This window comes from Protopterus annectens, chromosome 1.part2, assembly GCF_019279795.1.
Source record: "Protopterus annectens isolate FY-2018-M chromosome 1.part2, PAN1.0, whole genome shotgun sequence".
Classification (NCBI taxonomy): domain Eukaryota; kingdom Metazoa; phylum Chordata; order Ceratodontiformes; family Protopteridae; genus Protopterus; species Protopterus annectens.
The window spans coordinates 454,612,056-454,639,555 of record NC_056727.1 but is presented as its reverse complement, the minus strand read 5'-3'; the positions used below and the strand labels follow the sequence as shown (position 1 = coordinate 454,639,555).

At 43.1% G+C, this 27,500-nt stretch overlaps 1 protein-coding gene across 7 annotated transcripts in view; it reads left to right on the top strand.

Annotated features, from left to right (window-relative positions):
- The window catches only part of RIN2 (Ras and Rab interactor 2), a 491,380-nt gene that overhangs the window by 410,698 nt on the left and 53,182 nt on the right, over positions 1–27,500 (top strand). For all 7 annotated transcript variants that reach the window (XM_044057036.1, XM_044057028.1, XM_044057062.1 and 4 more), the window contains exon 8: positions 22,683–22,988. In XM_044057036.1, the coding sequence (XP_043912971.1) occupies positions 22,683–22,988 (306 nt within the window). The remainder of the gene's footprint in view (positions 1–22,682; positions 22,989–27,500) is intronic.

The following is a 27,500-nucleotide window of genomic DNA, read 5'->3' as shown; positions in this document are numbered from 1 at the left end:
AGACATTGAGGCAGTGAGAAGCCAGGATTGCTAGCAGTATGAGAACTGGAAAAGTGAGAAGCCATGGTAGTAAATATGATGTCTCATTTCTTCCAGCTGGGGTTTTACACTCATTTTAATTGAAAATAGTAGGGAATTATTTCCTTAGTACATGTAGCTTATTGCCACTAGTTTTAAAATTAAAAAAATATATATAAAATATATAAAACCTGCATTCATACCTCTCAACTGCTCCTTTTTTGACAGACTTTTCTGATTTTAGCGTTGGTTTTATTCCCAACTCCACAACTCTAAATTGCTCTTAAATAGCTCTGATTTTTGCTTTTTCGTTGGCTTAGTTGTAGAGCCAGTGAAAGAGAAGCTTGCCAATGGCAAACAAAGTCAGTGGACTAGAAAAGTGCCAATGGAAGCCTGCAGTTTCTTAAAAAGTCAGTTCCGTGTACAAACCAGCATTGATTGCAAATGAAGTGACTGTGAGCTGAGCTGTGTAGTATTTTTTTATTAATCCATGACAGTTATGTTGCTGATGGTTGATTTACATTTGCCAGCCACTGCTGGATTGCCTGCATATGCAGTTCCATTTCTGAGGTTGTTGTTTCTGCATCTGCTGTGTTGCCCTTGCGTGTAAAATTAAAATGACCAGGAGGTCTGAATTTACTTAGAGAAAACATCTGTCTCTTTTAACTGTGGTACCAAAGAATGTGGATCACACTGGGCTAAAAAACACCAGATCTGCTTGCTGTTGTAATGGAAGGTATCCAGCTCGTCCTAGTATATCATTGCCTGTTTAAATTTCTCCAGATGTTTTGGATTTTCTAATACTATTACAGTAATGGACCTGATTCTTCAATCAGGGTATGATTACACATTAAGAAATTAGTTTTGCTTCAGTCTGCACTTCTGTGTTGCCAGATGTCTGACCAACAGACTTTATATCTCTCTCAACCTTCTAGCTCTAAAATGTGAAATGTTACCTATCACAGTGTTGAATAAATGGGCAAAATGTAAATCAGAAAAGAAAAAAGATAATAAGATAAGGAGAAGAAGAGAAAAACTAATGAAACAGGGCCTTCATCCACTCTTAAGGTTCTGAGAAGAGGGTCTTCTCCCCCAGCACCAGCACCTGCATGAAAGTCACCAGTTACGGAAATTATAGGTTGTCTGTCTTTCGGCTTTTCCTGGTTAGGGGTCGCCACAGCGGAACTCCGGTCCACTAATGATTGGCAGTAGATTTTTCACGAACGTCGAGGTGCCAACTGACGTTCAACCTTCAATGAAGGCACACCCATTTACGCATGTCTTTCGAACGCCCACCCAACCGCGGGGAGGACATGCAGACTCCACACAGAAGGCACTCCCCACACTCCAGCCAGGAATTGAACGGGAGGACCTCTTGCTGTGAGGCAACAATGCTACCGCTGCACCACCACGGATAGTTATGGAAATTATAGTAGTAGGGGACAAATCCCCTTCTAGAATTTTTACCAACATTCATCAGAGAAGAGAGAGAACTTGCCTGCTTTCTGACATCGAGACAAGCCTCACTGAAATCAGCATGTTCTTTTTGAAGCACTTCTGAAGCATATTGGGAACCCATGATAAAGGCATTTTTAAGATGTAGAGAGAGAATTGGGTATCATCTCATCATCCTGTCTTTCAAGTGTAGAACAAATGTTCTTCGTGTATCACTGTTGCAGTCATTACATTTGGGTAATCTGCTGTCAGGTTTTCTACAGTCCGCCTGAATTCCAAAGTCTTGGGTCCTGCGTCGGTTGCTGTCTCCTCTTCCATGACGTCAGGTCGTCAGGTGTATAAAACAAGCAGCCGACGCCATTTTCTTTAGCCTTTCTTCCCGCGCAGTGCCCGAAGCAAAAGCATTTCACAAGTGCCAGTCTGCTGACTCCTGAAATATTCAAGTTTGAGTTTCAGAACCGAAGTCTTCACTAAAGCTAAGTACCCCATTGGGGAAACTTTTTTCTTGCTCCATACCGATGTCATAAAAAGTTAATAATTGTATTACTTGTGGGAAGCAAATACCTCATAAGGATTTTCATTTATACTGTATTCCTTGCCTAGGACCTGATCACAATGTGCCTGGCTGTTGGTTTTGTGCTAGATTTAACCAACGCACTATTAAGCGTCGGTATATTTTTGCCTCAAAGTATTTTGGAAACAGATTTAACTACCCTGAAATGTCATTGGATAGCAATCCGTCTACCGGAGTACATAAAAAAACGCAAAGAAAAGGACAGAGACAGACAGTCGAGGTCTAAAACCGACGACCTAAGCCAGTCGCCGGTACTCAGTGAGGCGCTTTTGCATCCCGATACCTACTACTTTCGAGTCACAGGCCCCTACCAAGACCCATGTGGAGTCCGGCACGCTGCGAGATACTCAAAGTATTGGACCCACGGATGTATCTCCCTCGGATGGGTCCGGAGCCGCTGAGCAGGCACCGGCTTCTGAGGGTGTATTCAGGTCTCAACATTTTTACATCAAACTGACGACAGCTGCAAAACCAAAGACAAAAGCAACTTCTAAAGCTAAAAAAACAACGCATGAGCCACGTGCACAGGCCACTATGCCTAAAAAACAGATGATCAAAATGGCTGAAGACCTTATTACCTTGATCAGACGTTCCCATCCCCCTCCTGATAAGAGGCCTAGGCAAGACACTGACTATGAATCTTCAGAAAAGGTTTCTATTTCTTCTGATTCCTCTTCTGATCAGGAATTATCTATACCTCCCAATGAGGATTCTGATGCAGAGGAGTCTATCCCATCTGCATCACCTCCTGAGGATTATTCATTTGGAAAAACCTTGCATACTTTGAGGGAGCATTTTAACTGGGAGAGTCAAGATTTCTCAGAATCAAAAAAGAGGCTCCGGGATTTCCTTCTTCTCTCTCAGCACAGGCCTTTAGCCATACCCCCTGTTTTAGACATTGTGGATGATGTGTTTTCGGAGTCAAGCTTGACCCCTGACTCCTTATTTCCGGCTCCCAGCAAGCCTGACAGATATTACAGGGTCCCTGACTCACACAAATTTTTTGTTTAGAAACCCTGCTACTGATCCTGAAACTATTTCACAGGGTCCAAAGGGAGTTAAGGCCTCAACAGCAAAAAATACTACCCCCCTGACAGAGATTCAAGGGCACTGGATAGATGGGGAAAGAAGGTTTATACATCTGCAACCTTGGCAATTAGGGCCTTAAACTGCCAGTTTCATATGCTCAAGTGTCAACAACATGTTATGGGATTGCTGAAACAGAAAATTATGTTGATTTCTGAATATGCAGAAAGTAAAGAATTGCAGGAATTATTACATGCAGCTGAACAAGTTGGAAAGCATACTTTGAAATGTGGCTTTGATTCCTAAGAGGCCCCCTGCAGGGCCGCAGTTACTGGATCTGTGATTAGGAGGCATGTCTGGCTAAAAGAGCAAAATTTGCCTGATCATGTTAAAGCTAAATTACTGGATGCACATTTACAGCATGGTACTTTGTTTGGTATTAAGGCAGAAGAGATTTTAAAGAAAATGGAAGACAAAGCTAAGTCTATGCAAACTGTAAAAGACTTCTTACAAGTGCAGCCACCAAAATTCAGTAGACACTGGCCTACAAAAAATTGGTCCTTTCCTGTGTCAGACAGAGCTCAAAGGGGCAAATCCAGACGCCCTAAGGGTTCCAGATACCAGGCACAAGATTCTTACAGGTCAAAGCAATGGGGTGCTTCTACCTCCAAATCTGGAGGAGATAAAGCGCAACCCTACAGAAAACATTCCCAATGACTTCCCTCTGCCTTCACCAAGCACTTACCTTTTGGCAGCACCATTAGGGGGAAAATTAGCACTTTTTGCTCAAAATTGACAGTTAATAACCCAGGACAAGTGGGTGCTAAGCATAGTATCACAGGGATACAGATTCCATTTCCATACTCTGCCAATGGCAAACGGTTGGCCGGATCTGCCAAAAAAATCAATGGGCAGAGGCACAGAAACAGGTTACATCCCTCATGGATATGGGGGCCATTCAGCCAGTACCAGAAGAGGAAAAAGGACAAGGTTTTTACTCAAGACTGTTCTTGCTATCCAGAAAGGACAAGGCCTGGTGGCCAATACTGGATTTATCAATTTTGAACACATACTTGGACATACCAAAATTCAAAATGCTGACTTTGCAGCAGCTTCTGCCCATGCTGGGCAAGAATGCTTGGCTGGTGACATTAGACCTAAAAGAGGCATGTCCCAATAAGGGAATCATGCAGAAGATACCTCCGATTCAAGGCTGGCTTAATTCATTACCAATTCTCTGCACTGCCCTTTGGCTTATCTACTACGCCCAGACCCTTGTCACTACTTTTAGCTCCCTTTTTTGGCATCACTCACTTTGCTTTGACAGGAGAGGAGGCAATTCCGAGAAGTAGTCCCTCTGTGTAGACAGATTCCAAATCTATGTTTGAGGCAATGGAGAGGATGATAGCCCACCCCCACTCCCCAGGCTCACTACAGGACTTTCATCTGTACAAGCCCCACCCCTCGATACTGTTCTCATGAATCCCCAGTCCATTCATCATGTGTCACAGGGACTGAGCAAAGCAGTAACCTTTGGAGATTCGCAGCAAATGCATACTGAGTCTTCTGAAGACTCCAGCTAGTAACAGCCAGAGATCCCCAGGAAGAGACTGTGTAAAAGGAAACATGCTTACTTGTCTTCAGGGAATATCACATCTGGCACAGACTTGGATGAGAAATATGGCTCCTCATGATCCCCTCCTGAAGATGCCACCTTTGGCGAAGTTCTAGAACTGATAAAACAGAGACAATCTTGGCCATCAGACCCACCCTCTCAGAACAAGAAAGTGCTGTTTGAATCATACGGCTCTGCACCCTCTACCTGGGGGACGTAGCAGGAAATGGACACAACCAAAGTTATTCCCTGAAAATCAGATGGAGTCTAACATACACCTAAAGATAGGCAGTATTGGCCAAAATGTCCTCTGGTGGATTCCATGACTGCTGCAGCAGCCATGTCCAAACACTTAAGCGACAACAATAACACTGTAGTACCCGACTGGATCAAAAGCAGGTCTTCCCGTAAAAAGCCACAGTGGTGGACTTCAAGTATAAACAGATTATTTAACAAGAGGAAGAAACTGTTGTCCAAACGCAAGTGGGATATCACTCTGCAGAGGAAGAGTTCTCTCCTAAGCCTAAACAGAAAAATCAGAAATCTTGTAAAGCCTTCTAAAGCAAATTACAAAACTAAAATCGCATCCCTAGCCAAGAGTAATCATAAAGCATTCTTTAACTATGTTCAAAGTCTAAAAGGGAATGCCCAGCTATGTGCCAAACTGGCTTTAGATGGGATAACTCATACTACACCGGAAGATATTGCCAACCTGCTAGCTGACAGATTCACCACAGACTTCACCCCCTGTCTCCACCTACCATATCCTAAAGCTTACCTAACACCAGTCCTCTGAGTAGTATCTGTAGACAACAGGTCAGCTCTGCACTCACCAAGGCCAAAAACACAGCCTCAGCTGGACCAGATAATATCCCAGGTTGTTTACTAAACAATCTAAAACAGGTCCTACCAGACCCACTTGGCATTCTCTTTAACTATAGCCTAAGAACTGGCTTTGTTCCAGCAGAGTGGATGACAGCAACAGTAGCCTCTCTGCACAAAGTGGGACCATCAACTGACCCTGGGAATCAACTTCATCTGCAAGGCCATGGAAATAATTATCATAGGCCTTATCAACAAGGACATAGGCAATCTCCAAACACTAGACCCAACTCAGTTTGGCTTTGTTAAGGGTTGATCATGCTTATTTAACCTGATAGACTTCTTTGAGAATGGCGCCAAAGCAGTGGATAAGGGTAAGGCAATGCACACAGCCTGTTTCGACCTTGCCAAGTCTTTCGACACAATTCCCCACTCAGGCATCATTGAGAAACTCTCCCAGATAGGGATTAACCCTTGCGTTACTAGATGGGTAGCTAATTGGCTCACTGACAGAACACACTTTGTCATAATTGGTGACTCCACCTCCACCAGTAGACCCGTCACCTGTGGAGTATCACAGGGGTCAATGCTGGGCCCCTTACTGTTTGGCATCTGTTTCTCAGAAGTCCAGGCTAATGTAGACTGCCTTTGGCTCACCAAGTTCACTGATGATCTCAAACTGGGAACAATCATTTAGTCCCCCAATGTTGTCAACATATTGCAAGAAGGGATAACACAACAAATGAACGGAATTCCCTACAATTTACAATACTAACAGCACCCCCTGAGTTCCAACCCAGTGGTGCAGAACTTGGGAACACAGGTTGATAGTAATCTGAACTTTGACCACCAAGTTTCCATAGTGGTAAGGAACGCCTTCTACGTAGCACATCTCATAAGCAAGTGCATAGCATCCAGGTCAAGGGATGTTATAACTCTACTGTGCTGACTGTCATCAGACCCCTAATAGAGTATAATGTCCCCTTTTGCATGTACCTCACCAGACACCTGCAGCAGCTGAAGAGACCTTTGAGGTTTCTCACTAAGAAAATACAGGGACTCCAAACCATGACCTACGTGGAAAGGCTGAAAGCCCTGACACTTTACAATGTATCTTATAGGCTGCTGAGAGGTGACTCGTGCCTGGCTTATACAGCAATCTCCAACTTTGCCTAATGGAAATGCTGCACATCCACAAGTCAAATGGCTCAAGAGTCACTCGCTGTAGGAATCTCAACATAGCTTGTGACATTAACAGATCATGCTGGAGAGGCAGATATGTCTCCCAAAGACTGCCGCGTCTCTGGAATAGCCTCCCTATTTACGTAAAACAGAGCTCCTCACTGACCCTATTCATTCGATGGGAGGATGCAAATTTGCCCCAGGGTGGCACCCATGTCCCTCATGGACCAGGTAGCTGGTGTTGATCACAGACCTGCTCTGTTCGTAAATTCATTCTACGAACTACCCAAAAAAGAACAAATGGGGATACTTGGGATTAACATGGCTAGGCTTCTAAAGGTTCTCGGGCCAGTAGCCTAGTAGCCTCCTATGAATCTATGAAAAAGGAATTCACAGATAAGTTAACAGCTCTCCATCCCCCAAATAAAGAATTCAGGGTGATTGACAGAATGGGAACGTGCAATTATGCCTTGGGCACCTTTGCTCTGAAGATATTAAACTACTTAACCCACATGAATTGCTTTCAGAGATCCCTAGCTAAACAAGCTGTGGATACTTTGGGACAGCCTATCACACAGGAGTCTATTAAACTATAGCAGACCATCCTGAATACCGTACTCACTATAATTGATCTCTCTACATGTGTGTATTACTGTGCAGCCAATGGAGCAAGAAGATCGACAGGCACCGGTATAATCCTCAGGTGTCCTACAAGGCTCTGCCTGTGCATTTTTGTGTATAATTTCAAGGTATAATTTACCATTGCCCCTTTGATGGATCTACACTTTTTAATCCTACTGTAAAGGAAAAGATGATGAGTTTCATCTCATCTCATCTGTTCCTATCTTCGCTATTAATTGTTCAGCATCATCTTCATCTAACCTCGGCATAATTAAGTCTTCCATAAATATTTCCACTTGTGCCTTTTCTTGTTTTCAACTTTCCTCTGCTTTATACAAATTTTCATTAAATTTCCAAAATATCTGTATTACCTCTCTACGATCTCTGGCTATTTGTCTCGTTAAAGGCTACGTTTGGCATTTACACTTTGTACTTTGTTACCTAGGCCATTGTTCTAAAATGTTTGTGCTTTAGAAATGTTATCAGAAATAATTGCTTATCAGCAAACTTTCAAAATTCTTCTCTGTTTTATTTATCTTTTATTTCTACCTATTTAAACTCCATTTTAATTTTATCTCACTCATTAGCAATCCCTCCTGAAGAAATTTCAATCTTGCCTGATAACTCTCGAAGAATTTCTACTGACCATTCCTTAAATGCCTCTTTCTAACAAGTAAGAAAGGATCAGTGTCTAATTTTTAATTCATTACCTTCAGTCTTCATCTTAACTTCTATCAGTACATAATATGAAATAGTTATTTGATATCTGTCAGAGCTTTCAATTAAATACACATGCTCCTTTGTAATATAAATTATATCCAGTGTAGTCCAGTTATTCTACCTTGAAGAATAATACATAAATTCTGTCTGATTTCCATCTACTAAATTCGCATCTTCTGCACCAAATATTCTCATAAATTTCTTCAGAAATTTGCTTATTTCATTATATTTTCCATCCAAGGTCCCCTGATACTTCCTCACTATTGCAAATCAAGTTCTAGTCCCTGCCTATAAATAATATTCCCTGCTGATTATTTTTCTTATTTTTTTAAAAATCCATAATAGTAGTTTTTGGTGGAATATAAAACCATGCCAGCACAATCCTCCTCCCTTACCAGTAGCCCCATACTACCACAAATATACCATTATTTCTCGGGATTCTGTAACACCTACATTACATTAAGTGTGCACCATTCTAAGTGAACAGGCAACACAGACAACTCACGCCTTCTTCCTCCTAATTTTTGTTTTCCTACTGATATTCTTTCGGCTTTAAATATTGACAGGGATTCATAAGGGTTACAACACAGTGTAGACTACATGTACACTTAGTGTAATCTTTCTGTGACTAGAAAGCCCAAAAAATGTGGTAAGAATTTTCTTGAGTACATATCATGTACACTTAGTGTATACTTAGTTTAGGCTTTATTGAATCCATCTCGTTGTCTTGTTTTCCCTCTTCTATTACTATTGGAACCTCCCTTTTCCATTATTCCTGATATTCTGCTGGCTATCTTGAAATCCTATCTTTGTCAAATGCACATGCTCATTTCTATTCAAATAGGTCTCCTGCTGCATTGCTATTTACACCCTGTATTACTTAATATAATTCAATACTCTTTTTGTCTATCCCTAATAAGGCCATTTACATTCCATAATAATAAAGTAGCCATTGTGGTGGAATGCTTTTACCCCAACTGTTATATATATGACGTTCTTTTGAATATCTATTTCCAGCTTTTGCCTTAGTGCACATACTGTTTGGCAAGCTAATCTTTTAAGCATTGCTTCTTCTCATCTACATTTGTACATGTATTACATTTTCAAGGCTTTTTACTTCAATGAAAACACTCAAACAAAAAAAAAACATTTTAGATCATCTATCCCTTGTAACTTGGAACATACACACAAAGTAATGACGTTTTCAAAAAATAAAGTTTACATCTCCAACTAGGAGCAGTTGCCCCAAATTGCTGGCTGCACGCGCATGCACTGCCCAGTCTGAAGGTAAGGTTGCCCATGCCAAAGCACTTCACACACTGTATTCCCACTTGCCCTGATTGCTTTCTGTTCTTTTGTTATTCCTATTCCCCTCTCAGATGTGAAAAACAGCTTGCATGCTTTCGGTAAACATTAACTTTTAGCCCTAAGAAAAAGTATACTGACTACCATTAAGTAAATAAACTAAATTGTATACTGTTTTATTAAATGTGTTAATATATTAGGACTGTTGGAGAGGCTACTACCTCTTATTCACTTCCCACACTTTCAAAGTTTACTTTTTTTACAGAACTTCATGCCACTGTACCTTTAAATGTTACATTTCTGAAAGGAAAGAGTGCTCGGTACTCCCAAAATGAATTGCTTGCACCTGCAAGTCAGCTCATCACCAAGTAAAATAAGTCAGCAATAATAAAAAAAGAAAACAACTTTGCAGATGCATGAAAGAATCTTTGTAAATTTCACTTAGAACTCAGTGTACTGAATTCCACTGACCAAAGCTTGCACTTGAAGACTTCTCCTCTCCCACTAAGAACATTTGCTAATGAAAAAAATAAGACAATAACTTTGCAGATGCGAGAAACATACTAATGTTCTTTGTGTTTCACTGTTGCAGTCATCACCTGTGGGTTATCCCTGCTGAGGTAGCCCGAATACCAGAGTCAATGTCTTTCTGTGTCGGCTGCTGTCGCTTGTTGACTGACATTAGGTCATCAGTGCTATTAAAGCAAGGCAGCCAACACCATTACATCAGTCTTTCTTGCAGTGGAGCCCGTAGCAGAAGGAGTTCGCAGGTGTGCCGGTTGGTCACTACCAGAGCTCGAATTACAGCTGAAAATGTCTAAAGCTAAGTACCCCATTGGGGATCCTTTTCTGTTGCACTAACTAATGTCCGAAAAAGTTAATAATTGCCTTGCCTGTGGAAAGCAGATCCCACTCTGAGACTTCCATTCATACTGCATCACTTGTTTAGGCCCAGACCACGACTTCCGTCATTGCCTGTTCTGTGCCCTCTTTAACGCAAGAACCATTTCTCAGAGGAGTTCCCACCAGGGACATCTTGGAAGCTGCCACCTGGACCTCTGTTCATACCTTTACAAAGCATTACCACCTACCTCTTTTCTCTAAGGCTAGGGCAGGGTTTGCCTCTGCAGTTCTGCAGGGCATGCTTACCCATGCCTAGGTATCTATCTAATCCTTCCACCGCTCTCCTCAGCTTTGGGAATCCTCCCACAGGTGATGACTGCAACAGTGAAACACAAAGAACATAGTACAGTTATATACACTTACCATAAATATAGATGTTCTAATGTATTCACTGGTTTCCCCCCTCCTTCCTCCTTTATATCCTCTTTCGTTAGGGAGACATAAGCTTCTTATGGTGGCTTTTAGCCAATATTTCCTTGGGCTTCTGACTGGTTAGGTCAAGAAAAACTGATGCAATGGCGTCGGCTGCCTTGCTTTATAGCACTGACGATCTAATGTCAGTCAACAGGCTATGGCAGCTGACGCAGAAAAATATTGACTCTGGTATTCAGGCCATCCAAGGGCTACCACAGCAGGGATAACTCACAGGTGATGACTGCAACAGTGAATACACTCGAACATGTACATTTATGATAAGTATACACAACTGTACTTTTTCCATGACTTTTGTCACTTATTTTATAGGTTCATAGGTAGATACTAGGCTATCTGCCCGAGGGCATTTATAAGCCTAGCCAGAGTGTATCAGCTTTTGCCGCCCCGTTGATTAATTAACTGAGTCTCTGTCAAGAAGAGCCAATGAAGTGATCCCAGGGGTGTATTTTCTGTTACCCATCCACTCGTCAATGTTTCTCTTGAAGAGTGTTAATGTGGGGCTCTGCCTAATGTAGTTAGGAATTTTGTTCCTAAGCATGGGGAGTCTCTGTGACAAGAATCTATCCCTCCAGCATGTTCTATTTATTGTTGTGATGAGGTTTAGCTCACTAGAGCGAGTGGCTCACAGTAACTTGGATTTCTTTAGGTGGAGCATGTCCATCAATTCTGAGTTGGACATGGCTTTGTAAGTCAGGCAGAGATCACCTCTGAGTAAGCGATATGCCACTGATTACAGCTGGAGTTTTTCCAGTTGGGCTGTATAGGACATATGTTTGAGGCCAGTAATCCTCTTGGTGAGGTACTTTTGTGGTCTTTCCAGCTGTTAGAAGTGTCTTGTGAGGTACATCCCAAATGGGGCATTGTACTCTATGATGGGTCTGATGAGTGACGAGTAGAGGGGCACTGTAACCTCTTTATTTCTAGATGCGAACCCTTTAGTAATTAGATGGGATACATAGAAAGATTTCCTAACTACTTTGGCAATATGATTGTCAAATGAGAGATTACTATCTACCTGGGTCTCCAGATCTCTTATTACCTCTTCTGTATTAAGGGGGCTGCCACCTATGTGGTAATTCATGGGTGTTTTGTTTTTCCCAGATGGGATGACTGTGCATTTTTTGGTATTTAGCTTGAGACCATAAGTTTGACACCAGGTGTCCGTCTCCGTAAGGCCCTTTTAGAGAATGTCCGTGTCAGCCGGAGAGTCAGTTATGGATCCCAGTTTGCAGTCATTGGTGAACTTGGTTAGCCATAGTCCTCCTGTGTTAGCCTGTACTTTTGAGAAGTATATGCCGAACAGTAGGGGTCTCAGGACCGAGCCTTGTGGGACACCACTTGTGACTGGTTTAGAGTCGGACCTGGAGCCCGCTATTCTTACCGTGTGAGTTCTGTCTGTAAGCCAGTTGGCAACCCATCTCGTGACGTAGGGGTTTATGTTCAGGCTGGTGAGTTTTTTTATAATTCCAGAGTGGGGAATGGTGTCAAAAGCGTTGGCGAGGTCAAGGTAGGCTGTGTGAACTACCTTCCCCTCATCTTTGGCCTTGGTGACTGTCTCGAAGAAGTCAGCCAAGTTTAGTAGACATGATCTGCTCTTAACAAAGCCGAGCTGGGTCGGGTGAAGTGTTTGGAGGTTCCCAATGTCTTTGTTAATGAGTTCCATGATGATGTGCTCCATAGCCTTGCAGACCAGGCTAGTCAGGCTTATGGGGCGATAGTTACCAGGGTCAGTTGTGGCCCCTAATTTGTGAAGCGGAATAACCATTGCTGTGCGCCATTCTATGGGCACGTAGCCTGTGGAGAGGCTGAGGTTGAACAGTGTGTTTAGGTGGGGGGTTAGTTTGTTCTGTAGTTCGTGCAAGACGCAGCCTGGGACACCATCTGGCCCCACTGATGCTGTGCTTTTGGCTTTTGAAAGGGCTGATGTTAAGTTGTCAATCTCACCTTCATTCTGCTCCGACTCGGCACTTGCTAAGCTCGAGAGTCACTTTTACCAGCTTGAGGCAGCCCCATATCCCATGATGCAAGGCGGTAAGTACCCAGATCTCGTTTGCCGCTTCGCTGATGAGGTCCTCCTTTTACCAGCTCCTGGTAAGTGATTTATACACTACTTCTTTTGCCCCTCTTTCAGTTTAAAGTTAATTTTAAACTTAAATTTAATAGTTTTAGACTAGTGTTGGTCCCTTTCTGACTAAAATTCCCTCTCTCCTTTAAAGTTTTTAGTCAGGCCTTCTCCCATCCCACCCCCCCCCCCCCTGTTAGGGTGTGTGTGTGTGTGTTTGTGAGAGAATAGTTTCTCTTTTTTGGGATTGTTATATTCTTGGACAGGTGTTGTGTGTGTGTGTTTTTTACACCATGTCTAAGGAAAGGGTCTCAGGCTTTAAGAAGTGTGACTCGTGCTGTCAGAAGATGTCTCTGACAGACGGTCACACTTCTTGCTTATACTGCCTGGGACCTCTCCACCTGCAGGACTCCTGTGCGAGTTGTCATTCTTTTAGCCAGAGAGTCCTGCAGGAAAGGAGAAATAAGCTGATTTTGAGGGGCCTACTTAAGCCGGAGGGCTCTCCGGCTAAGTCGGCTCCATTTAAGACTTCTAAGTCTTCCAAGGCCCAGGCTTCTGTGTCCAAGCCTGCGGCCTCGGCTCCGACTCTTTCAGAGTCGAGATCGGCTCCGGCTGGGGGCGGTTCTGGTTTGCACAAACCTTCGGCACCGATGGCTATCGGTGCCGATTCTGGTTCGACCACTTTGGTGTCGGCTCCGATCGGTTCCGATCACCATGTGGCTCAGGCTTCGGTGTCGGCGCCGACCGGCTCCAACACCCTTACTTTTATGTCTGTATCGGCTCCGGCCGGAGCCGATGCATCGAAACTTTCTGTCGGTGCCGAAGTTGTCGGCCCGACAGCTTCCATGGTTTCGGCTCCGATGGTTCCTTCGAGGAAGAGGTCTAGGTCCCCTTCCTTGGAACCGATACTCTCGGCTCCGGCTTCTCCTCTCCTCTCGGAACGGAGCCATCGGAGCCGATCATCCAGGTCATCCAGGCTTTCTGACCATGATTTAGAGAGAGTGGTCAGTAGATTATTAAACTCACAGGCACTGGCCCAGATGCTACATAGTCCGTCTCAACAGACGACTATTAGTCCACACCCCATTGCAGTTCCTCCTTCGACTCTACCCCAGAGTTTGGAGTTGGAGTCTTCGAATGGTTTCTGCTACGGCTGAGGGACAGATACCCCTTCTGCTCCTTCAGCCTCTACTCTTATCTCCTCTTCGAGACCTTCCTTAGAGGGATTCAGTGGTCGGGCTTCCTGGTCTTCTCCGAGGGGTGAGTGGCATCGACCCTTGTCCGACCCCACTCTTCCCCTTGGAGCCCCGGCCTTGGTGAGCTCGGCTCTGACATCTGCCTCGGAGCCTTCCCTTTCGGTGGGTCCTGGAGTTCCTGGTTCTTCGGAACGGGTTCTCTCGGACCTCCCTGGGAGGAGAGCCTTCGAGGTGATGAAGAGTGTGCTGGCCACTGGACTCAGCCAGCAGTCTGTTCCCTTAGCTCCTCCCTCTATGGTGCCTGTCGATATCTCTGCCACTTCTCTTGCTCCCAGACCCAGAGATCCTCCGCCTCAGGTTTCCCCACTGGGAAGAGCCCCCTCTTCCGAGGATTCTCCTGATCAGTCAGGAGATCCTCCGCGAAAGAGGACCTGTAAGAGGAAACACGTAGACTCCCCCGAGTCTATCACTTCAGATACTGACTTAGATGAGTCAGAGGGATCCCCAAGATCCCCCTCTGAGGATGTCTCCTTCTCAGACATCCTAGAACTCCTTAGACAGAGGGGAAACTGGCCCACCAATAATCCCTCTGAGGATGAGTCGGTATACCTGGAGGCGTTTGGATCTCGGCCCTCCACCTCCAGGGTGTCTCCGCCTTTCGACCCCCTTATGCAGGTTATTGCTCGAAAGGCGTGGGCTGCTCCTGACTCTGTAGAGCCAGCCCCTAGGAGGCCTTCTAAATTTATTACTGCCCCGTCGGACAAGCAGTTCCTCACGAAAGGTGTCCCTGCTGATGCCATGGTGGTGGCGGCTGCCACTAAGAAGGAACTTGCAGATCCTTCCGTACCTGTCCATCCTCCTAATAAGGACTCTAGGACCATGGATAGGTATGGTAAGCGGATGTTCTCTTCAGCGACCTTTGCTATGCTCGCTGAACTATTTATGTCACTTCACCAGACTCCAGAGGGATATCCTTAAGGAGCTAGGTGAAGTAGTACAGGATCCTACAGCTGCAGGGGCTCAAGAAAAAATTGCTTCGCAGCTAGGAACCCTTAATTCTATTGCTAACTCCTCCATGCGACTGATATCATATGCTGCAGATGGAGCGAGTAGGGCCGCAGGTACAGGTGTGGCTCTTAGACGCCAAGCCTGGATGCGGCTCTGTAATTTTGCAGATCCCTTTAAGGCGTCCTTCACAAACTCTCCCTTTGATGGGTCAGCTTTGTTTGGCCCTCAAGTGAAGGAAACGTTGACCAGGTGTGAGCAGGACGGCAAGACTCTTTCTGCCGTAGGGGTCCGTTTTTCCACCCTTCTAGACCTTACCCCAAAGGGCAGAAGGTTGGCAAAATGTGGTTCCGCAAATCCCAAGGAGTCACGCCGGATTCACGTGGTCAGTTTACCCCTAGAGGCAGAGGGGTAACAATAACAGACGCCGCCTAGAGGCAGAGGGGGTCCACAAAACCAGGGAAGCAGAGAGCCTCTCTGACAAGCCCTTTCAGCATCCCTGAGATGTTGCCCGGCTGTCCATCCTTGGAGGCAGTCGGGGGAAGACTATCGCTGTACCCAGAAGCCTGGCGTGCCCTCACTCAAGACAGATGGGTACAGTCGATCATATCCGAGGGTTACAAAATTCCTTTCGAGGAAAGTCCTTTCTATCACTCAAATTCCCTTCCAGATGTACCACCCGGTCTAAGGGAAATTGCAGAGTTAGAAGTCTTAAAACTACTGCAAAAAAGAGCCATTCAGCCAGTTACAACAGATCATTCAGAGCCCGGAATCTACTCAAGGTTCTTTTTGGTCCCAAAAAGACGGGAGACTGGAGACCAATATTGATCTCAGCAGACTCAACAAGTCTGTGAGGAAGACAAGATTCGAATGGTCACTCTTCAGTCAATTCTGCCCTTCTTACAGAAGGACAACTGGATGTGCTCAATAGATCTTCAGGATGCGTACTATCACATAAAAATTCACAGACGCCCCAGGAGATTTCTCCGCTTTCGGCTGGGGTCCAGTCATTTCCAGTTCAGAGCCCTGCCCTTTGGTCTCACTACAGCCCCCAGAGTGTTCACCAAATGTATGGCAGTGGTCACGGCTCACCTGAGACGCCAAGGATTCCAGGTGTTTCCAGATCTCGACGACTGGCTCCTTTCAGCCACCACCAGGCATCAGCTTCTTCAAGCCAGGGATTACACAATAAATCTTTGTTCTCAATTGGGCATCTCGATCAACCCCGAAAAATCATCCTTATTGCCCTGCCAGTCTATTACTTTCATAGGCGCAAACTTAAACACTGTTCGGATGTCAGCTACCCTTACAGATCAAAGAATCTCAGACATTCAAAGTCACGTCAGGATCATTCTAGCCAACAAGAAGGTACAGGCCAGAATGGTTCTAAAGGTGTTAGGCCTCATGGCTGCGGCCATTACCCTTCTTCCCCTGGCTCGCTTCTGTATGCGCCTTCTTCAATGGATGTTGTTCACTCAGTGGTCTTACCAACAACTTCCAATGCATCACCAAATACTGGTGACACAGATTTGCAAGAATCATCTTGCTTGGTGGATCACTTCTCCCCAGATTCACCAAGGCAGACACTTTGTACCCCCATCCCCGGTAGCCACTGTCACTACGGATGCCTCCCTGATCGGGTGGGGGGGGCATTATCAGGGCAGGATGGTTCATGGGACGTGGCAACCTTTCGAATACAACCTGCACATAAATGTCCTAGAGATGAGAGCAGTGCTTTTAACGTTGCAAGCCCTCAACGACTTTCTTCCCGTAGGGACAATTGCAGTCCACACAGACAACATGTCTGTAGTTTGGTATATCAACAAACAGGGCGGAACCAAGTCCTACCCCTTGTGTCGAGAAGCGCTCAGACTTTGGCAATGGGCGATCTCCTCTCATCGGTTTCTGGTAGCAACGCACATCCCTGGGAAAACCAACATTTTAGCGGACAGATTGAGCAGAGCTATTCTCATGCCTCACGAAAGTGGTCTCTCAAACAATCTATAGTGGAAGAGATTTTTCTGGAATGGGGTCGCCCATGTTGCGATCTTTTTGCTACTCCCCAAAACAGCAAATGCCCAGACTTCTTCTCTCTTCCCACTGCCAGGCCATCCCCCCAGAGACGCTCTAACCCAGGATTGGCCCCAGGGACTTCTTTATGCCTTTCCTCCATTTCCTCTGATCCCTCAAGTTATCCAGAAAGCAACCGCTTTGAGAGCCAAATTGATTCTCATTGCTCCTTATTGGCCTCGACAAATTTGGTTTCCGCTCCTCCATCGCCACCTTTTGGTGCAGCCGTGGCATCTGGACCCAGTGCCAGATCTTCTGATTCACCAATCCGTCAGCTGCACCGGTCTATCCCTTCTCTCAACCTCACAGCATGGTTGCTCCACTTCCTTCCTTAGCCAGGCTTCCTATGATCTCTAACCCTGTTAGAGACATCATAGTAGCTTCCTTAAAATCCTCTACCAGGAGGATTTATACGAGCAAATGGAAACGTTTTCTTATTGGGCTAAAGCCAAGAATATTGATCCCTTCACTGCTCCAGTTCAAGCAGTTTTGGATTTCTTAGCGGAGATTTTTCACGCGGGCTCCTCTTCTTCCACAGTTAGAGTTCAGTTAGCTGCTATCTCGAACTTTCACGTCGGGTTCGCAGATCACAACATTATGTCCCACAGGCTTTGTAGAGCCTTCTTGAAAGGAATTTTCCTCCTGAAGCCTCCAGTCAGGAGTCCTCCTCCTCAATGGGACCTAAATTTAGTGCTGACATCCTTGATTCTTCCCCTTCGAGCCAGCTGTTTCTTGTTCCCTGAAATTTCTTTCATGGAAAACTTTATTCCTGGTTGCTATTACATCGGCTAGGAGGGTGTCTGAACTTCATGCTCGATCTGTTCGCCCCCCCTATTTGGTCTTCCACAAAGACAGAGTATCATTGAGAACTAATCCGACCTTTTTACCTAAGGTCGCCTCAAAGACTAATTTGAATCAAGCCATTGATCTCCCTGTTTTTTCCAAACTATTCAAACAGATCGAACAAAAATTACATTATCTTGATGTCCACCGCCAACTCAGATATTATTTGGACAGAACAAAACAATTCAGGAAATCCGATCAACTCTTTGTTTCCTATGCTGATAACAAGAAAGGCCTTCCTGTCTCAAAAGTGACCTTATCTAGATGGCTTTCTTCTGTCATCTCTGAAATTTATCGGCTCAGGGGAAAACAGCTGTGCTCGAAACCTAAAGCACATTCAACCAGAAGCTTAGCTACTTCTACAGCCTTTCAAGCTAGACTTCCTTTAGACACTATTTGTGCAGCGGCCACTTGGGCCACTCCTCATACATTTGTTTCCCATTACAAATTGGATTTGGCCTCCAGGGACAGAGCCAGTTTTGGCTCTACCGTTCTCAAGAGTCTGTTCCATTGAGCCACCCAGGATAGAGGTGCTAGGACGGTCCCATCAAGCAAGAATGAAGGCGAGATTGACAACTTAACATTGAGAATTTATGTACCTACCATAACGCTCCATGTTAGTTGTCTTCTCGCCTTCTTTCTTGCGCACCTCCCTCCTTCCCCAGGCCTGGACAGACCTTTCTCTACAAGGAATTATACTTCTGAAGACCATACAGAGCTGGTCCTTCTACCATCCTGCAGGTTTTTCTCTTCTTTCTTCCTTTGGGAAGTTATTATGCTAGGTGCTATTGCCCTTTTGTCATCAAACGAGATCTGGGTACTTACCGCCTTGCATCATGGGATATGGGGCTGCCTCGAGCTGGTAAAAGTGACTCTCGAGCTTAGCAAGTGCCGAGTCGGAGCCGAGGATCGGCTCCGAACCCATCAAGCAAGAAAGAAGGCGAGAGAAGACAACTAACATGGAACGTTATGGTAGGTACATAACTTCTCATTTTCACCTGTGCATCTGTGATTTCTGGGGCACTACACTTTACCGGTATTGTTGTGGGCCCTTTTGGGGGTGACAGGGGGGTGAAGTTTACACTGAATCTATCTGCCAGGATGTTGGCAATATCAGTGGGTTGAATATATTTTGTGCTATTTTGCATTAGCTCAGAGCATATCTGCGAATTGCCACTTAGATTCTTGACATAGCTAAAGAAGAATTTGTGGTTATCTTTCAAATCCTTGGCTATTTTTCTTTCAAAGTTAGCCTTGGAGGATTTTATGAGGGACCTTAGTTTCTTACTGATACTGATGATGGATGTCTTTCCTTCTTGGGATTTGCTTTTTTTCTGAACTAGTTTCCTCCTTCTATTGTATAGACTTTTTATGGCAGGGGTCCACCAGGCTGCTTTCCTGCTCTTAGGGGAGTGAGTCTTGGTTTTGCTAGGGATGGCACGATCCATGCATCCTTGTAGGTGCTCATAGAGTGCATTTGTAAAGGTTCCTGCATCTTGGACACTGTTATCCTTTAGGGTGGGGACTGTGAAACTTACTACCTCTGTCTTAAGTAATTTGAAGTTTGCTATAGAAAAGTTTTTCACTGTGGTTTCATTGGTTGGAGGTGGTGGTGTGGTGTGGACATCCAGAGTGATTAGTTTATGGTCTAAGCTAACCAGTGATGGGTTGACCTCCGGTCAGTCATATTTCCTTCAAAAACATTGCCTATATGCTATATGCTTAAACCAAGGATATTAATCTAGACATCCACTCTTGCAAAAATAGGGGGAAATGACCAACTGAATTCTATATACATCAGTACCCTTTAAAACTGCACCCCCCACCTCAGCAGCCCAAGATCACAACATTATATTAACTTTAACTTGCTTCTAACCAGCATTTTTTTTATCTTGTAACAGTGTAAAGCATGCATGTCTTGCATCTAAAAAGTACTTCCTTGCTTTAGCATCTTTAATGTATACATCAGTCACTGATAAGGCCCCCCCCTCTGCGCCTTGCATTTAAAATACCCTGACTGCACACTATACTAAACTGCTTTACAGTATGACATGCAATTTACTTCATAATTTTATACAGATATTAAGAATAAAAACTGTTTAAATTACAATTATTTATTCAGTCCCTTCAGTGTCCTACACATTAATGACATCAAGAGAAGTATATGTGTACATTTCTCCCACAAATTTAACAAAGTCAACAAAATTCTAGTCTTTTTTAACCACTTTTTCTTATAAAGCCATATTTCACATGTCAATTCCTATACCTAATGGGAATGATGATTTACAGTCTGCTTTTTATTCAACAATCTCAGTATTGCTGGTCTTCTTCCTGATCATCTCCATCTCCCAACACCAGTCTGTGGTTCAAGTCCAAAGTACTCCTGATTCTTCTAGTGAGCTCCTGTGCTTTTTTTCTGTTAGTCATAAAATTTCCTTTGAAACAGTGGAAAAGGTTTCAGTAGCAAAGTCTCTGTATGAGTTTTGTTGTCAGAAGAATGAGAAACGGGGACTCCTACTTGCTGGCTCACTCTTTACTGGTCATTTTTAATTCCCCCTTAGCTTTTTCTGCATCAGAAAATTTCTTTGATTCTCCAGAGAAAACAAATTCTAAAGGCAAATGGGTACAGTAATTTGAATGTCACACCAGTCTCTTGAAATTCCCTGATTACAGAAATAAACTGGCTTCTCCTCTGCCTGTTGTACAGTGAATAATCATTTCCCACAAGCATTCTATTAGCTACAATTTTTTAATACTTTTCCTTTATTCCATAGTTTTGTCAGGATCAGCCCTCTTTGCTGGTATTATTGCATCTTTACTAATCTGCACATTCTGTCTTCTAACACTTACTATTTTTTGAACCATCTCGTTTTGAGAAGCCTCATACTCAGTCAGCCTTTTCTTCATTTTATCCTGTAATTTTTGCATTTTTATTAGTTCATCTAAATAGGTAGTTAAAGCTTATTCTGTTTTTCCAGCCTTATTATTATTTCAGTTGATGCTGATGTATTCATTCAGTGCCGCATTTATTTTAATCACACCTGAGTACATCAGATTAATTTTTCCTCTAAATTATTGGAAGCCATATAATGCTGTACCAAAACTGAAACTTGATCTCTTCTTTGCAGGATTCTTCCCAGCCAGTGTCTTCTCTTCTCCTTTTTTGGTTAATTTTATCTTACCTTCTCCAAATTTGTTTCTTTTCTGTCATCCAGGCAGTATAATTACTAGCCAGTGACTAAGTTTACTCAAACTGACAGTTTAATGGCCTTTTTTTTCTCATTTTATGTTTTCATACTGGGAGAGCTTCAATAAACATGTTAATCAGTGTGCAGCCATCTTCAGAATGAGCAAAATTAATGTTGGCAAATCAAAATCAACCCAATTGGACCTGAACTACAGAATGAAAACCAGTATAAAACATGAAAGTCAATGAAAGATTGTCATTCTTTTTACTAGCAGATACTGGATATCTACACAAGTCTTATTGTAATGAGACACTCCTGGATATACTTAAATGTTGGAACTGTTTAAGCAATTTGAACATGTTACTAATACTTGGTACAGAGCAGCATATAGAAAATGGGAATCAATGTTAGTAGAGACAGTGATACAATGTAATATATAGACACAGCAAAGGAAACAAAACTGAGGAGGTAGGGGTTATGTGTGATGCAGTTTTCAAGTATGTAGGGGTACTTCCAGGTAAGGTGCCTAGAGATGTTAATGATATTAACAATGTGAACACAGTGTAAGATATAGGAATTGAGTATAGAAAGCAGCCTGGAGGGTAATACAGATGTCAGCATCATTGTAGGGTGTAGAGTCAAACAATGTAGATAGTGTGGAGGTATGTATACTGGCACAGTACAAGGTACTGCATAACTGAGAGGGGGCTGCTGAAACATATGAAACATGGACGGTGCAGTGGTGCAGCGGTAGTATTGTCGCCTCACAGCAAGAGGTTCTGCGGTTCGATTATTGGCTAGAGTGCCTTCTGTGCAGAGTCTGCATGTCCTCCCTGCGTTTGTGTGGGTTTTCTCTGGGTACTCCGATTTCTTCCCACATTACAAAGACATGCATCTGGAGTGTTTCTCCCCAGGCCTCCACTGAAAATTGGCTTCTTTCCAAGTCCGACTTTACCAGTTAACAAATGTTAAATAAATAAAACATGAGGCAAAGCAATGAGAGGTGGATATTCGTGTTAGAAACTGAGGTGGTTGAAGCGTGACCATGTCAGTACGTAGCATGCTGCTGATGTTACTGCCTGTCATTCTGCACTTGGAAGGGTGGGAATGGGTCAGTAGTGAAGTAGTACCTTAATGCTTCATTGGTAAGAAGCAGGAAGTGTGCCATGTTCTTCTGCTTTATCCATGTAATTTGTTCACGTGACATTTTCAGGCATGTGCTGCTGCACTGGTATCTCTCTGTACTGCTGTATGCATCTCTGGAAAAAAAGTCAAGAGCAATGGTTGCAATTTCCATTGAAAAATGTGACTGTGGTTAATGTCTTTCTGTTGTTAATATATAATTGAGTCAAAATGTAGTGCTACTCATTGCAAAACAAGATTAGCAAATTTACAATTGCTGTTGATATTTTTATTTGGGATGTGAGTCATATTTGGATAAGGAATCTCTCTTTAAGGCAGTACTCCATTTCTGAAATGTACTTTCTGGATCTCACCATTAAAGTTTCAAGTGTCACTGTTTTGCATCTGTTATAGCCTCATGTTTTCATTATAAGTGCTGAGCAGTTTTATTTTTATTTGTTAAAACAAGTACGTTTTCAGTTAGTTTGAGAATTCATTTTATTAATTTTCTTTCTTCTAGATGTGGTATTGGAAAAGGCCATGCATAAGTGCATTCTGAAGCCATTGAAAAGTCACATAGATGCTATTCTTAGAGAGTTCCACAATACAGATAACTCTGCGAAGCAGCTGAGGGAAAACCTGCAGCTGGCTAGGCAGAAGACCCCTCAGGAGCTGGGCGTCACTGCACCCCCACCGGATGTTGTGACACTAGAAAAGATCAAGCACAAGTTCTGCATGATGCAGAAGATGTATTCACCAGAGAAGAAAGTCCTGCTGTTACTGAGAATATGCAAAGTTATCTACACAGTCATGGAAAATAACTCAGGTAGGTTCCAAGGGCAGTAAGTACCTAGTTAAACCTTAGAGCTGGAACTCAGACCACAGTGTGTGTGACTTACTTTGTGGATTTCTACAAGTTACTTTACCATACATTAGAGAGTGAGTGACCTGTACATCACCACCCTGATTAGAGAACAAACATTCGTCAACAAAGTATTAATGTACCAGTAATGCCCAGTGAAAAACAAAGCTGCCTGTTTGCTGCCGTGATGTTCTGTCAATAAAAAAGCAAACTACTACCGTTTTTTGCAAAACAGCACTTTGCTGTTTAACAAGTATAAAATTAAAAGAAAAAGTAAATAAAATAAAATTAAAAAGAAAAGTGTGTGTGTGTGTGTGTGTGTGTGTGTGTGTGTGTGTGTGTGTGTGTGTGTGTGTGTGTGTGTGTGTGTGTGTGTGTGTGTGTTGGTAATCTGCCATCACGTATTTGTTAAACATTAAGAGGTATGACCTCTTTTACTGTCTGGCATTATCGGTTCACTTTTGTCGTCAGTGAATTACCACAAAGTCAATGAACAGCTATGCAGCAAAATCAAAGGCAGTAAAGGGAGAGGGGGGATTTGCATTGCCTTGCATTCTTTTTTTCAGTCATTTGCTCACAGGGAGACACCCAAGGGTATGTTCAGTCACTCAACAAAGTGACGGGTAAGTGCTGTGTGTGTGTGTCTGTGTCTGTGTGTGTGCGTGTCTGTGCGTGTGTGTGTGTGTGTGTGTGTGTGTGTGTGTGTGTGTGTGTGTGTGTGTGTCTGTGTGCGTGTGTCTGTGTGCGTGTATCTGTGTGTCTGTGTGTGTCTGTGTGTGTGTGTGCGCGTGTGTGTGTGCGTGTGTGCGTGTGTGTGTGTGCGTGTGTGTGTGTGTGCGTGTGTCTGTGTGCGTGTGTCTGTGTGTCTGTGTGTGTCTGTGTGTGTGTGCATGTGTGTGCATGTGTGTGTGTGCGTGTGTGTGTGTGTGTGTGTGTCTGTGCGTGTGTCTGTGTGCGTGTGTCTGTGTGCGTGTGTCTGTGTCTGTGTGTCTGTGTCTGTGTGTCTGTGTCTGTGTGTGTGTGTGTGTGTGTGTGTGTGTCTGTGTGTGTGTTTGTGTGTGTGTTTCCATCTACGTATGTGAGTGTGTGTGTGTGTATGTGAATGTATATGTGTGTGTAGACTTAGATAACTTATATTTTGGATGTGAAATACTTCCTCCAACAACAATTACATATACTACAGCAAATTTGAAACATTAGGTGAAGGAACAGTTTTACATCAAAAAGAAGGGTAAACAGACAGGCAGACAGAGAATAGTAAAATAAAATCAAATACAAAGTTATTTAACAGATAGCCTATTCTCTAAGCACAATAATCACCTCCAGGGTTATCAGTATAAGGGAAGTAATGGAACTTACAGGGGTGGAGAGGCCCTCCACATGCAGCCTCTGGCCTCATAACAGCCCTGGGCGGTCTGTTTTTTCCTCAATAATAGTTACCCTTTCAGGCATTATTGCTTTCTTACTGCTATTTACCTAACTATGTACACAAAACAAAACTCTGAAATACAAAACAGCATTATCATTGGGCTATTAGCTTTTCAGATTTGGCAAAAAACATACATCTTGCCTCTTAGTTCTGTTGGCCGGAAAACATAGCTTTCAACCTTCCATCTCCAAAATGAGGAACACTAGCCTTCACAGTGTGGAACAAACTGGGCAAAATGTGGAACACATACTAAGCTTAGTAACAACTTCAACTAGGAAAGTCATAGGATGGTCAAAATATGCTGGTTTCACTTATAAAAAAAGATCATTAAATGAATTAATATGATTACTTTCTGTTTACCATGGATAGCAGTTAAAAAAATTCCTAACACTGAATATGTGACAGACTCATTCAGTGTGGAACATGAATTTTTTAAGACCCTAAATCAGAAACGTTCATCGTAATGAGGTACACTTGAGAAGTATGCCAGAAAGTAGAGAGCATGCAGCTTGCTCACATATCCTCATGGTGATTCTGTGGGTACCACAGGTGCTGGTTCCTGTGTTGGTGATCAAGGTTAAGGCATTCTAGGAATAGTAGAAAAAAAGAACACTTAAAACAAGTAAAAGGAAAAAATATAGCAATATTACATAGCAGTATGGTTGAATTAACAGAGGGTAATGGTTTTAGATTTTATGAGCTCCTCTACCAGTAACAAAGTAAGTGAAGTAGATTGTATTTAAAAATGAGATGTTATTCCATTGGTTTAGTGCACCAAATATGATTTTTTAAACAGTTAAGAAAGATACATGCATCAGGCAGTTCATTTTACTTCATTGACCCTTTCTAATAGAGTTTGGGCACATTTTGTAATTTCATTGAGCTCTGTGTAGACTGGGTTTTGTTGTGCAATAGTAATGGTTGAAGGCATATTTATGATTCAGGCTGCACGTGTGACGAGTAACGTGCTCCAAGTTCTTATATTCTGCCACCAGAGAGGGGGTAGCCATGTGATGATGGTCTAATTGACATTGCCGATAGGCATGCCTTTACAGAAACTTGCACCACATACTGCAGAGCATACTCATTTTAAATGTATTTATCTTGTATAATGGGATGTGCTAGAATTTAAATAATGAAAAAATTACGTACTGTTAATTTTTTTTTCAGGACAAGTGTTTGGATGATTTTTTTTTTTTTGTTAAGCTCTTCATTTCACATTTTGTCTGTACAAGAAAGATGTGTTGTAATTTATGTAGTCGGCATGCAGCAGTGTTATCAGTTATGTCATAGTTTCCTATTGTTAAGTCACTAATTTACAGCCCCCAGTGTCAGAACTTTTCTGGTGTTTGTCAAATGCATGCCAACTACAATGCTTTCTGTTACGGGTGCAATGATAGGATGTTTTCAGGGAAATGTGCTAATATCCCTGCCCTAGAGAGACTCCTGTCCTAATTTTGCAGGTTTGTCCTTCAGTTATAGCTGTCCACACACAGATGGCAGCATGCTGACAGAAAACAGTCTTTTTCTATTACAGTGCTTGTCCCAGTGAAGCTTTAAAATGTGTCTAAAAAGCTTAAAATGAAAAAATGTAGAATGGAATCTTGTGGTTTGTATTTCATATAGATTGCCTTTGTGTCTGAATTTAAGGGGATTCCATTGGGTCTGATACTTTTGTTTTACTAAAACCTTGACTGCCTTACCCTCTAGAGATGCAGCAAACAAAGGTTTCAACTGTTTTTTTTTAATGTGATAGTATATCGGATCAGCTGGTTTAAAAGGAGATTTCTCTTCTGACTAAATTTGGTCATGCTTGTTGTATAGCTTTTATACGTTGCTTTCAGGTCAAGTTTTTAAAGGCTTTTGTGGTTTCAAAAGGTTCAGAAATCAAATGGTATGGTAGAAGCATTGATACAAAGGCAGAGTGTTTGTCCATGATGCAATCAGCCCACATTTTGAATAGTGGTCTGGGCAACTGAGGGCCAGCCAAAATAGTGAATAGAGTAACGTAATGTTGTATGATGATGTAACTTGCTGGGTTCAGTCCTCAGTACCACCCCACCATTATTAGCTACCCTGTGGAGACCAGGACACTTGGGGGCAGGTGATCTGATTGATAGGGATACAGGAGTTTGGTAGGTAAGGACAGGAGGACTCTGTGAATGTAGTGAATGGCTGCTGTTGCACTTACTGCACTTTCCTCCGTAGGTACATTGATTAGAGAAGTAATTAGAGAATACCTCACAGATCTCAAGATACCAGGTGATCATGGAACCTTTAACTCTTACCAAATGGAAACAGATAACTCCTACAGGAGGTTTTATCTAAGATTGTATGGTTATCACTTGGCAATGCTTGAAACAATATCCATTGATATGGAGAATGTTTCCTATTAGCATGAGCCAGATGGTTGCCCTTACAACTGCAAGGTATAGTGACTGTACAGTGTGTATAGTGGCACCCTGGTGTCATTTCATATACTTCATGACTCCTTAAATGCAGGTGCATAATCCTTATGTTGTAGTGTGCGCTATTTTTCAAAGCAGATGAAATGTCTGTACTGGTTCACTTGCACAAAATCATATAAAGATTTGGCAATTTATTTTGATGGAAAATGGCTCATTGTCTTGGCTTATGAGCAGCATTTTGCCAGACAGAGTAATATGTTTGCAGGAAGATACTTGATATGTGGAAGTTTTCAGAAAGATGCTGGGTGTAGACGGCCAATACGCACTGTGGTGTTACATACACTGCCATCTCCTGAGTTGTGAGTATGGAATTCAGTCCAACAGGTGTCTTCATTGAATGTTTGTGTCTTTCGGCTTTTCCCAGTTAGGGGTCGCCACAGCGGAACTCCAGTCCGCTAATGATTGGTAGTGGATTTTTACGTACCGTGTTACCAGCCCTGACGCACAACCTTCGATGAAGGCACGCCCCATTCACGTATGCCTCCACACAGAAGACGCTCTAGCTGAGAATCGAACGGGACAACGTCTTGCTATGAGGCGACAACGCTACTGCAGCACCACCACTGCAGGTGTCTTCGT